At 38.3% G+C, this 12509-nt stretch overlaps 1 protein-coding gene across 16 annotated transcripts in view; it reads right to left on the bottom strand.

The window, feature by feature from the left end:
• Positions 1-12509, bottom strand: part of AHI1 (Abelson helper integration site 1) — a 231607-nt gene that overhangs the window by 113808 nt on the left and 105290 nt on the right. For 12 of the 16 annotated variants that reach the window (XR_016233697.1, XR_011388506.2, XR_016233694.1 and 9 more), the window contains one exon: positions 8121-8147. The exons of the other annotated variants lie outside the window; for them this stretch is intronic. Coding sequence is in view for 6 of the 12 variants with exons in the window: in XM_008263550.5 (XP_008261772.1) it covers positions 8121-8147 (27 nt within the window). In the remaining 6 variants the exon portion in view is untranslated. The remainder of the gene's footprint in view (positions 1-8120; positions 8148-12509) is intronic. 16 annotated transcript variants of the gene reach the window in all.

Genomic DNA, 12509 nt, shown 5'->3' with positions numbered 1-12509 from the left:
TCTCTCTCTCTCTCACTGTCTAACTCTACCTGTCAAAAAAATAAAAATTAAAAAAAAAAAGCAAAATTAAGATCTAGTCCCTGCTCAAACCAATTATCCAGCAATAATACACCAGGGTGAGGCACTGCATCTGGTTGGTTTCTCCCCAGTCTTCACCTTCCTCCTCTCACTATACTGCCCTTCTTCACAAAGAAAATCTGGTCTTGAACTTCTTGAATTCCTCACTTCCAAACTTAGGTAAGATTATACCTATTGCTCCTATCCTCATCTCTTATAGTGTCAAAGTTAGAGGTGCCCTCTGTTTAAGATCAATCCCTCCATCAGCCCCCTTGGGAAAAATCCTTACAGCTCTTCCACATTCTACTTTCAAGTCCTCCATCAGTCATTTCTCCACAGGCTAGAAGAAGAAACACTTCTATCTGAATGCAAAAATAAACAACAAACAAATAAAAATCTGTTTCTATTCTTTCTTTAAGGTTCATTAAAATCTAACCTCTGAAAACTGGTACGCAACTATAACCCATATGAATCAACTTTTCATTCTCCAAATAGCTTCAACAAAGCATGTCTCCATCAAAACCCTAACTCTAAGGTCAGTTTCGACTTCAAAGGATTTATTTGGCAGTCCCATCCAGGCCTCGACCTGACTGGATCGTTCCCCTCTCTTTGTTTCTGGGAAGCTGCTTTCTCTTGGTTATGCTGCTATGTCCAGCTCTTCAGCTTGCTGGTTCCCTAGATCCACTGGGTCCCTCTTTTTCTGTCACACCACATCTTACCCCATATTCAGGAACATTTGCTTCCATCACTTCATCTGCTGTGTAACACTGATATATCTTAAATGAAAAATCTGTCCCCTGCTCATTAAGTTCAGAACTAAACCAACAGTTTCTCTAATATTTCTATCAAAGAGCTATGACTCTCCACCACTCCCTGCCAAGGCCAGAAAGCTGAGACTCCTCCTAGTCTGCTCCCATGCTTCACACAGACACTGTAGCTTATATCACTGTTAAAGTCAGGCCAGGCTTCCAACACTGCCAAAATAATACAACTTCATTTTCTTTTGCCAGTTTTTGGAATGCCATTAAGAATGAATTTTATTTTTTAAGAATAAAAAAAACTTTCTAAATAACTGAAAACCAGTATTCTATTCAAATTTCAATGTCGTTTCCTCTGTTCATGATAAAAAAAATTCAATTAAGAAATAGGAAATTTGGAACATTTTCTTCTCTGGATTCTTTTTTGTTTTAAAACATATTTATTTGTTTGAAAGGCAGAGTGAGAAAGAAACAGGGGAGAAAGAGAGAGATCTACCTGCTAGTTCACTCTCCATGGCCAACAGCTGGGGCTGGACCAGGCTAAAGCTAGAAGCCAGAAGCCAGAAACTCCAGGTCTTCCACATATGGTGGCAGGGAATAGAGTACTTGAGCCATCAACTGATACTTCCTAGGTATATTAGTAGGAAGTTGGATTGGAAGCAGAGCAGTCAAGACTTGAACTAGACACTGTGATATGGGATGTGGGCATCCCAAGCAGCAGCTTAACCCGGTGCACCACAACTAATTTTAAACCTTTAAAAAAATGCTTCCCACTTCACTGGACTATAATATAGATTATTACCTTTATAGCATTTTTCAAATAAATATAATTCAATAATTTTAACTTCAATCCATTTATATTAATCTAGCTGAGAGACATTAATAACAAAAAAGATGAAAGTCTTGTGACTTCAAGGAGCTTACAGAGGACTGTGGAGAAACAGATAAGTGAAGATTAGAACTAGAAATAACACTATTTAAAATCTAAAGAAACAGAGGGGAAAGAAGGAAGAGAAGGTGTGTATTATTTCTCCCTAGGATAATTTATAATCTAAATCTGGAAAAAGATAGATAAAATGAAGTGTAACTTGAAGAAGAATGAGTCCAAATATATAACATGCCATGTATGAATAAGTATGTCTGTGACCATGGAAAAACAGTTAATTCTATTTGTGAAGACTCACACAAAGCTTAATGGAAATAGAACCCAGACAATGTCATTTCTGAGATGTTTCAATCCAATCCTAAACAAAGGAAAGAGCAATTAATTTATAAATTTTAATATTATATGTAGACACACTGGGTGGGGCTACTGCAATTCAAGACTTTGATACCAATTACATCTGTAAACATTCAGATGAGTGCTCTTTCATTTTCCCATCGTCAAATCTCTGTCTGAACATCCACCAAGAGTTTCTACCTATTTGCCTCTAAGAAAGGATGAAAATCAGCCGGCACCGCGGCTCACTAGGCTAATCCTCCGCCTTGCGGCGCCGGCATACCGGGTTCTAGTCCCAGTCGGGGCGCCGGATTCTGTCCCGCTTGCCCCTCTTCCAGGCCAGCTCTCTGCTGTGGCCAGGGAGTGCAGTGGAAGATGGCCAAAGTGCTTGGGCCCTGCACCCCATGGAGGACCAGGATAAGTACCTGGCTCCTGCCATCGGATCAGCGCGGGGCGCTGGCTGCAGCGCGCCAGCCGCGGCGGCCATTGGAGGGTGAACCAACGGCAAAAGGAAGACCTTTCTCTCTGTCTCTCACTGTCCACTCTGCCTGTAAATAAATAAATAAATAAATAAAAAATTAAAAAGAAAGAATGAAAATCTCTTCATTAAATGTTAGTTTCTCCATTAGTACCTCCCACTTAAAATTCTTACTAATTTGATATGCAGGGGGGAGAGGAATAAGAGAAAAGAAAGACAAAGAAAGGGAGAGAGACAGATAGACGTGGACACTCCCATGTGCTGGTTTACTCCCTAAATGTCTAAAATGGCAGGGCTGGGCTAGTCTACGCAGGATTGTTGCCAGGAGGGAGGAACTCAATTTAGATCTCCCACATGGGAGGCAGGAACCCAATTACTTGAGCCATCACCACTGCCTCCCAGGTTATACATTAGCAGAAAGCTAGAGTTGGGAACCAGAGATGTTTATTGAAACCAGACCCTCTGATAGACATGGGCATTTAACTGCTAGTCCAACTGTCTACCTCCCTCTCATCTTTTTAAGGAGTTGATTCCAATAATTACCAATTCCATAGTTCATTATCACCTTACCCATCACCACTGAATTATTTCCATTAACAAATAAATACACTTTAATATTTTCCAACTAGTAAACCCCTTCAGCTTCTATTCAGTTTCTTTGCTGCCCAGTCATGGCAACATTTCTTAAAAAATGACGTATGCTATAGTCTGAGTTTAACTGGTTCTCATTTCACCCTCAACCCACTTCAATTATGCTAATCTCTGCACTATTTAATGAAATAGTTCTCATCAAGGTAACCAAGGGTCTTCATTCTGCCAAATACAATGGCCAATCTCTCAGCAGCATGTGACAGTATTATCAGTCTTCTTTCTTATATCTTTTATTTATTTATTAAACAGGCAGAGTTATAGACAGTGAGAGAGAGAAAGGTCTTCCTTTCGTCGGTTCACTCCCCAAATGGCCACTACAGCCAGAGCTGCACCGATCTGAAGCCAGGAGCCAGGTGCTTCTTCCTGGTCTCCCATGTGGGTGCAGGGGCCCAAGCACTTGGGCCATCCTCCACTGCCCTCCAGGGCCACAGCAGAGAGCTGAACTGGAAGAGGAGCAACCGGGACTAGAACCAGCGCCCATATGGGATGCTGGTGCCACAGGCAGAGGATTAACCAAGTGAGCCACGGTGCCGGCCCCTCTTCTTTCTTGAAATACTTTTCTCTAGGCTTCCTTGACATGCCTCCTCGTGGGCCACTGCTTCAGGTGTTATCTGTACTTTCTCCCTAGTTATCTCATTTAATCTTCTGACAGCAAATCATAATCCAATGCTCTACTTCATAGATTCCCACGCATCTACTCCCAAAATTTGCTCCCTCTACCCCAGCACTCCTCATTTCATTTACAAGCATCATTTGCTGAAATGCCTATTTGCCTAACACAACACAGAAATTATTCCTAATTCCTCAATTCTTTCACTTCCACCATATTCAATACATCACCAAATCTTGGTGAATCTATTTCCAAAAACATAGCCCAGGTCTGTCCATTGCCTGAACCTTCATTATCAGCATCTTGGTATAGGCCTCCTCCTTCTTCCTTCTTGGATTAGTTAACCGTCTGATAAGTAGCCTCTCTCTCTTTGGGAGACTCTGAGTGCCATAAAATCCATTCTGTACTCTACCCTGCTTGTTTCTGTAATTAAAGAAACATCCTAACTTCTTACCAAAATGCTCACAAGGCCCCTGCATGATCCACTGCTGATCACCTCCCCAGCCTGAAAGGAAAGACTGTTTCCCCCTTGCCCGCTGATTATACTGCCTCAGCACAGTGGTCCTCCTTATGCTCCTTGAGCAGGCCAGCTGTATTGCTAGATTAAGACTCCTGTAGCACAACACGAGGTCTTCCATGATCCACCTCTTGACAGTCTCCCCTCCATGATTCTTTGTCCTGTGCATCTGTTTTCTAGTTTGGCTCCTTCACATCATAAATTACATGAAATGACCTTATGTGTTTCCTTTTTAAACTGTCTGCCCTGCTATAATAAAATGTTTTCATTGTTATATTCCAAGAACATAGAAAAATACTTGGCAGGCCCTTGGTAAATATTGTTTAAAGAATCTTAATGGGAAAAAATGAGAGAGCTTTCAACAATATAAAAATGTAGCTGGTATTCAGGAAAAAGAAAACCTGTGGATCAGGTATCTGGTGAAAATTTATTATCCTGAATCCAAGAGATGAGAGACTACACAAATATATCTTGCTTCTTAGGATTAAAGACTTCTGATGGGAGAAAGAATGGTTTTTTCAATAAATGAAGCTGGGACAACTGGATAGCCACATTCAATAGAATAGAATTGGACCTACACAGCATATCATATACAAAAATTAACTCCAAGTAATCACAGATCTACAAGTAAGAGCTAACATTATAAAAATCTTATAGAAACACAGGAACAAATCTTTCTGACAGAGGATTAGGCAATGGTTTCTTATAGATGACCTGAAAAGCACATGACAAAAGAAAAATAAACTTCATAAAAGTTTAAAACATAGGGTCTGGTATTGTGGCATAGCGGGTAAAGCTGCCAACCTGCAATGCTGGCATCCCACATGGATACCAGTTCATGTCCCAGCTGCACCACTTCTGATCCAGCTCCCTGCTAATGCGCTCGGGGAAAGCAGTGGAAGATGACCCAAGTATCTGGGATCATGCCAACCATGTGGGAGACTTGGGTGAGGCTCCTGGTTCCTGGTTTCTGCCTGGCTCAGCCCTGGCCATTACAACCACTTGGGGAGTGAACCAGCAGATGGAAGACTTCAACACCCCTCCCTGTAACTCTTGACTTTCAAATAAATAAATGAATAAATAAATCTTTTTAAAAATTCAAAACATTTAGTGTCCAAGGACACCCAAAAAAAGGGAGGTGGGATAAAAAATTTTGCAAGTTATCTATTTGATAAGACATTTGTATCCAGAATATATAAAGAATTCTTAAAAGTGAACAACAAAAAGACAAAAAATATATAAATAAATAAAATAGGCAAGGGACAGGCAGTTAGTCCTGCAGTTAACACACTAGTATCCCACACTGAAGTGCCAGGGTTCAATACCCAGCTACAGCCTGACTCCAACTTCCTGTAAATGCAGACCCTGGCGGAGGCAGCGGAGGCGGTGGTGGTCTTAATTGCTACAAAAGAGAAACAACACACACATTCATAACTGAAGAAGGGATAAATTAAATGTAACATATTTATAAAATGGAATCCTCTTCATCAATAAAATAGTAGTACTGATAGGTGTTACAAATGGAGAAATCTAAAAAAAAAAAAACCACATTATTTTGGGTGAATGAAACCTGTTATAAATGACCACATATTGTATGATTCATTTACATGAAACATCCAGAACAGATCTATAGAGACAGAATAGCAGTGGGTGCCAACAGTTCGGGGATGGGGATACGTGCAGGAACTAGGAATAACTGCTGAGAGACACAGGGTTTCATTTGGGAGTGATGAAAAGGTTCTAAAATCAGATAGTGGAGATTGCTGTACAACTGTGAATATAGTAAAAAACAGCAAACTGTATACTATAAAAAGGTGAAAGTTATAGTGTGTAAATTGTATAAATAAAACTTACTACAAAATGAATAACTATAGATACTATTAAGGTAAATCGTACGAGACCATGATTAATTTCCAAATATGTAATCAATTCTTCAATGAATATCTATTCTATCTTGCTAACTACTAGGGACATTAAGATGATTAGGTGATCCTTCACTCTCAGAGAATATCCAGATTAGAAGAATGTTCTCCAGCAGAGACTTGTTAAATGTATTCAGGACACTACTCCTTGGACATTCAGACAGCATTCAAAAAAAAAAAAAAAAAAAAAAAGTGGGGGGAGGTGCAGTTTAATAGTTAAAAGAGGGAGAGGTGGGAGAGTAGGAGACACACACACACAGAAATAGCTTTGAATTGCTAGTTAGAGAATAAACTATTTTTTGCCTTCAGTTTTATATACTACGTACATTTAACAAGATTTAGTAATCTTGGCACTACAATCATTACAGCAATCATTGCTATCTGGAACAAGTTTCCTGAACATCTGCAGCCCAAGTCAGAATGTAGCTTGTTCTCTTTTCCCCTGTCTTCCTTCCTCTTGTCTATATTCCATATCCTGTCGACTTGTGATAATTAGGTAAAAATGTGATAGGTCCTGACTGATACTGCTCACTGATGGGGTAAGTCCAGTGTTTTCTAACATGTGTCATTTAGATGCTCCACGAAGAAAGATACAATAGCTTACTAGCCTCCAAGGGCCAGTCACAAGGCAGCAGTTCTTACTGAATACACACACACACAGACACACACATGCCACCGCACTGATATTCTACGAATCAGTATTGAACAAATGAACACCATTCTCGTCCTTTCCTTTCTGAATGATCTTTTCCTTTGTGACATATAATTATATTTGATAACTGAATGGATATTACCAATTAATTATTCAAATGATTTTTGGGAGTGGGCAGAAGGAAGGATGAACACATGGTGACATTCCAACTCCTTAAATTATTTTCTTGACAACGGAGTTAAAGGTTATACATGAAACAGTCTTATATGTATTTTTTTTAAGTTCAAAGTCAGAGAGACAGACACAAGACAAACAGATCTTTCAATTGCCAATTTACACCCTAAATACCCAGAGCGAGCAGGATAGGCCAGGCAAAGCCAGGAGCCAGGAACCCAATCTGGGTCTACCAGAGGGTGGCAGGAACCCAACCACTTGAGCCATCACCTGCTGCCTCCTGAGATGCACATTAGAGGGAGCTGGAATCCAAAGTGGTGACAGATCCAAACCCAGGTACTCTGATAGGGATGTGAGTGTCCCTAGTGTTGTCTGGATGGCTGTGCCAAATGCCAGCCCAGCAGCCTTGATTATAAAAGGAGGAAACACTGTGTTGAAAGCATCTCTGATACACTTCAGTTGAAACTGTTTAATAATCAAGAGGCATTTTGTATTCTTTTTCTTTCATAATAACTTTTGGACCTTTGCAAATCACTTATCCTCCCAATAAGCCTCAATCTCTTCCTTTCTAAAATTGAAATAATAACATGTATCTCTAAGGAATACTATATAGTTAAATGGGAAAAAAAGTGTGAAGGATTTTTGTAAAGGATGAAGAGAAGAGGATTATCAGCATAATACATCATTTATGTGCAGCTTGAGTACATCTCAATGCTTACACAATTCACTCAGCACTCATTGGAATTATAGTGGTTGTGGCTGTTTACATGTTAAGTATCTTTATAAAATTAACTGCAGAGAATGAAAATGACTTTGTCATTCCTTGCTGAACCTCTCAATCATTTTGCATTCTTAAATATTAAAAAAAAAACCCTGCTTGCTAAATATTCAACTTTACTGCATTTTCAGGATCCAGTATTGAAATTCTTCGACAAACTCAAACTCTGGTAAAAAAAAGTGTACAAATCAGATTAACTTTCAGAAAAGTTCTAAACTCTATGAATGGTGCATTTCAATTCTTTGGTGAATCACAATGAAATCTGCATTTTAATGTTATCTTCCTGGTAATAAAAACTACTTACTTTTGCAGCACAGGATCGTATCACCTCCTAAAAGAAATACAGTAGAATAAAGAAGTATTCATAATTTCAATTAAATAAAGTATAGACTCTTTTCAATGCATTCAGTTGTTAATCTTCTAACAACCAAAATCAGTAACTGGGAGTTTTTTTTTTTTTAAATTTATTACCTTATAGTTCTCACTAAGTATTGTTTCAAATGAACTGGGAAGTACATAAATTACAGAAAGAGAGAATGGTATGTTCATGGTAAATCTAATTGGGCAAAACCAGACACCAAGAAAAGATTCTTAAGAGTCCATGTGTGTCTGTCTCAAAAAAACTTATTTCCTCAACAAATTTAGCATCAATATTAACATTCTATAGCAAAATGCCATCAGGTCTAAAAGACATATCCTGAAATAACATTAATACCCAGATGGCTCATGTTAATAATTTATCTTAGATATACAGATATATTAGGTAAATATAAGAGTAAACCTTACTAGATGCTGAGATATATGATTATTATTAAAAGTGCTATGGAGAGGAACAACTGCTTACAACTTATGGGACAAATACAAGAAAAGGCTGTTTTATCAAAAGTAAAACAAGTGAAAGTCAAGGTTTAATAGACAATGTGAATAATTGCTGGCATGGAGATACCAAAACTACTGAAGTACAAATAAGATTAGCCAACATGTATCACTGGCCTAGCATAGCACTAGAGAAAAGCAGTAAAAATCAACATGAAGTTTAGAAAAGCAGATTGAAAAAGAACATCAATTTTTTTTAAATCCAGAAATTTCTAAGGGCCAAACAGTGCATTTAAAGGATATTGGCAATTCAATCATTAAAAAAGAGACAGAAGTGACTGTGGAGATGGGAGTCTGACTGCTTGAACAGAATCCCAGCTCCAAAGCTTACTATGTGTGTGGTTTTAGCTGGGTTGTTTGATCTCCGTAAGTGAAAAGCTCTTCTTCAGGAAAATGGGAACAATATTAGTACTCACTCTATAGGATGGTTTAGAGAATTAAGTACAATGAAATATGGAAATCAGTGTCAGAAATATTTGATATCAATTATTAATTAAAGAGATGTTAGTCAATACAAAGCAAAATCTCCTAAAGAAAATTAACCAGTCTTTTCCAAAACCGGCATATAACATTCTTAAATTCATCTAATCTCTATTCCTAGGATATTGCCTAGCAATCTACTCTGTTATCATTACCCCAGGTTTCAGGTTAATTTTAGAAAGAGTGAGGTCTTAAGTGTTCAGGCAGCTGGAAAGGTGTACTTTTCATTATCCAAGAGTACTCCAAAAAATTATGGAAAATGGAATTAAAAGATAAAGTTATTTGATGCAATCAATGTTGATAGTTTTTTCTTTTTTCTTTTTTTTTTTTTTTATTTGACAGAGTTAGACAGTGAGTGAGAGAGACAGGAGGAGGATTAACCAAGTGAGCCATGGCGCCGGCCCGATAGTTTTTTCATAAGGCACATTTTTATAAGCCCTTTGAAGCTCTCTCATATATAAAGGATTTCAAAATTTTTTGTATAAAAGTAAACTTACCATTTAATTTCATTTTCCACAAACTTTCTGAAGCACCCTTGTAAGATGTTTCTTAATGGATTCTGAATCAACTTTCTGTAAAACTGGTTGCTGTTAATGGGTACCCAAATTCTGAGCAACTCTGGGAGTATTGCTAAGATTAAATTTATGATTTAGAAATCTAAAATGAGTTTGAGTGAGTAGCGTTAATGCTCTCAAGGTACCGTCTACCTGTGTGGTCTTAGCTGGGTTACAGAATGATTTTAAGTATTGCTGTAGAAGCAAAACACAATCAAGAGTGCTAATGATAAAACAATTAGATGACTTATGTCATGAATAAGTCTAATGCTCCCAACAACAAGGAATTATCTATTTCTTATACCCTTTTTTAATTTATTTTTATTTTTTTTTGACAGGCAGAGTGGACAGAGAGAGAGAGAGACAGAGAGAAAGGTCTTCCTTTTGCCGTTGGTTCACCCTCCAATGGCCGCCACGGCCGGCGTGCTGCGGCCGGCGCACCGCGCTGATCCAAAGCCAGAAGCCAGGTGCTTATCCTGGTCTCCCCTGCGGGTGTAGGGCCCAAGGACTTGGGCCATCCTCCACTGCACTTCCCTGGCCACAGCAGAGAGCTGGCCTGGAAGAGAGGCAAGCGGGACAGAATCCGGCAAAACCGACTAGGACTAGAACCCGGTGTGCGGGCACCGCAAGGTGGAGGATTAGCCTATTTAGCCGTGGCGCCGGCCCTATTTCTTATATCTTTTATCATTAATGAGTAAATACCTATCAAATATTTGCTGAATTATATTATGCAATTCACATACACACAAAAATCACACCCTAAATCCATACTACAAATTAGAAAAACATCTCTATTGTACTAACAAAGAGGCAACTCAACGAAACAAAAAAAATAAAAGGGAAACTGGGGTCTATCAAAATAAAATTTCAAGAAACAAGAGAAAAAGCATTGTGACAAAGGCAGAAATCCAGTAAATCTAAATGCTTGCAAAAATATAAAAAGAATGGTATTGCCATGGGAATAAAGATTTTTTTTTCTGAAAGAAAATACACTGAAGATAGACCTGCAAAAAATAAATTCAGTGAATTCTATTAACTCAGTGAAAATAAGTTAAAAAAAAAAAAAACACAGCAAATAGGCAGCTTTCATTTCCAAAGGTACCCTAGAGCTACTTCAGTCCCAAAACAAATATATTCCCTAAGTAATTTTTATAAAGAAAAAGATTTGGTAAGAGCTGGATAAAGTAACGATAAAAAGAAAAGTTTTTCCTTTTATACCAAATATCAGTTTATTTCACTTTTGCCTTTGATTTAATTTCCTAAAAATATTTTTTCTGACTTTTATCTTTCTTTTACATCTCCTTTCTTTTCTTTTTACATTCTTTCATTTATCTAAGGATGACAGGTATATAAAATACTTTTAGAAAAAAGCTACAAGACTTAGGCGATTCCAGGATGTTACTGGATTGAGAGTTTATAGGTGACTTGTTTTTAAGGATCTATCAAAGAGCTGTTCTTATGTCTGTAGATAATTATTTTGTCATGTAAGATTTTAGATAATGGACATTTTTTTCCTCTTAGTGAAGAAACATTTTTTCACTGCATTTTAAAAACTCAACGTATCTTTTCAGACTTCCTTTTAAAAACTGGAACATAAAGCTGCATTATACAATCATTAAAAATGCTAAAATATAAAGAAGTACAACATTCAAATAAATTAGTTTACAGTTATATATTTTAAAATTTAACTGAGAAATGTAAAAAGTTTTCTCTGTAACCCAGTTAGATCTAAACCCAGACACAGAGTATGAAATATACTCTGATATATCTTAAAGTCTCTAACTTTCTGAAGAAAGAAAAAGAAAGATAAAGAAAGTATAGCCAGAACCACTGGGTTCTAGTCCCAGTCGGGGCGCCAGATTCTGTCCCGCTTGCCCCTCTTCCAGGCCAGCTCTCTGCTGTGGCCCGGGAGTGCAGTGGAGGATGGCCCAAGTGTTTGGGCCCTGCACCCGCAGGGGAGACCAGGATAAGCACCTGGCTCCTGGCTTCGGATCAGTGCGGTGCGCTGGCTGCAGTGCGCCGGCCGCGGCGGCCATTGGAGGATGAACCAACGGAAAAGGAAGACCTTTCTCTTTGTCTCTCTCTCACTGTCCACTCTGCCTGTCCAAAAACAAAAAAAAGCTATCTCAATGTGGTTCCTTGTAGGTTTGATTTAAAACTGGTCAAGATTTAGATCAAGGGAGGAGGGAAAGGGATAATACTGATGAATATTACTCAGGTACTGGGCCACAAGGTGAAAACACAAAAATGAACAGAGCTGCACGGTGTCAGCTTTAGGGGATAAAGGCTAACTCTATTTAAAGGACCAGTCTGGTTACAGTGTGTGTGTGTGTGTGTGTGTGTGTGTATACATATATATTTATTTATTTTAGAGATTTATTTATTTATTTATTTGACAGAGTTACAGACAGAGAGAGAGACAGAGAGAAAGGTCTTCCTAGAACCCGGCGCCCATATGGGATGCCGGCGCTGCAGGTGGAAGATTAACCAAGTGAGCCATGGCACCGGGCCCAGAGTATAAATATTTTTAAGAATGTTAAACTTCTTAACACATTTTATCACTTATCTTTGGACAAGATTTTCTGAGCAATATTCACCCACAAATGCCATACTACCTTTCACATGCATCCTCACCATTTTCATTATCTAATAATGCCCAGTTTCTATGGCACTTTTCTTAGTGAGAGAGAGCTATTGTTTTTGGAAGTCCAAGTTTATTTCTTTTATCAATGTCTGTGTTGATATATCACAATCGTTCTTCTTTTTTTGACAGGCAGAGTGGA

This window comes from Oryctolagus cuniculus, chromosome 5 (genome assembly GCF_051225735.1).
Source record: "Oryctolagus cuniculus isolate XC-2025 breed Fujian yellow rabbit chromosome 5, ASM5122573v1, whole genome shotgun sequence".
NCBI lineage: Eukaryota > Metazoa > Chordata > Mammalia > Lagomorpha > Leporidae > Oryctolagus > Oryctolagus cuniculus.
The sequence above is the reverse complement of the archived record's forward strand: the minus strand, read 5'-3'. Positions and strand labels throughout refer to the sequence as shown.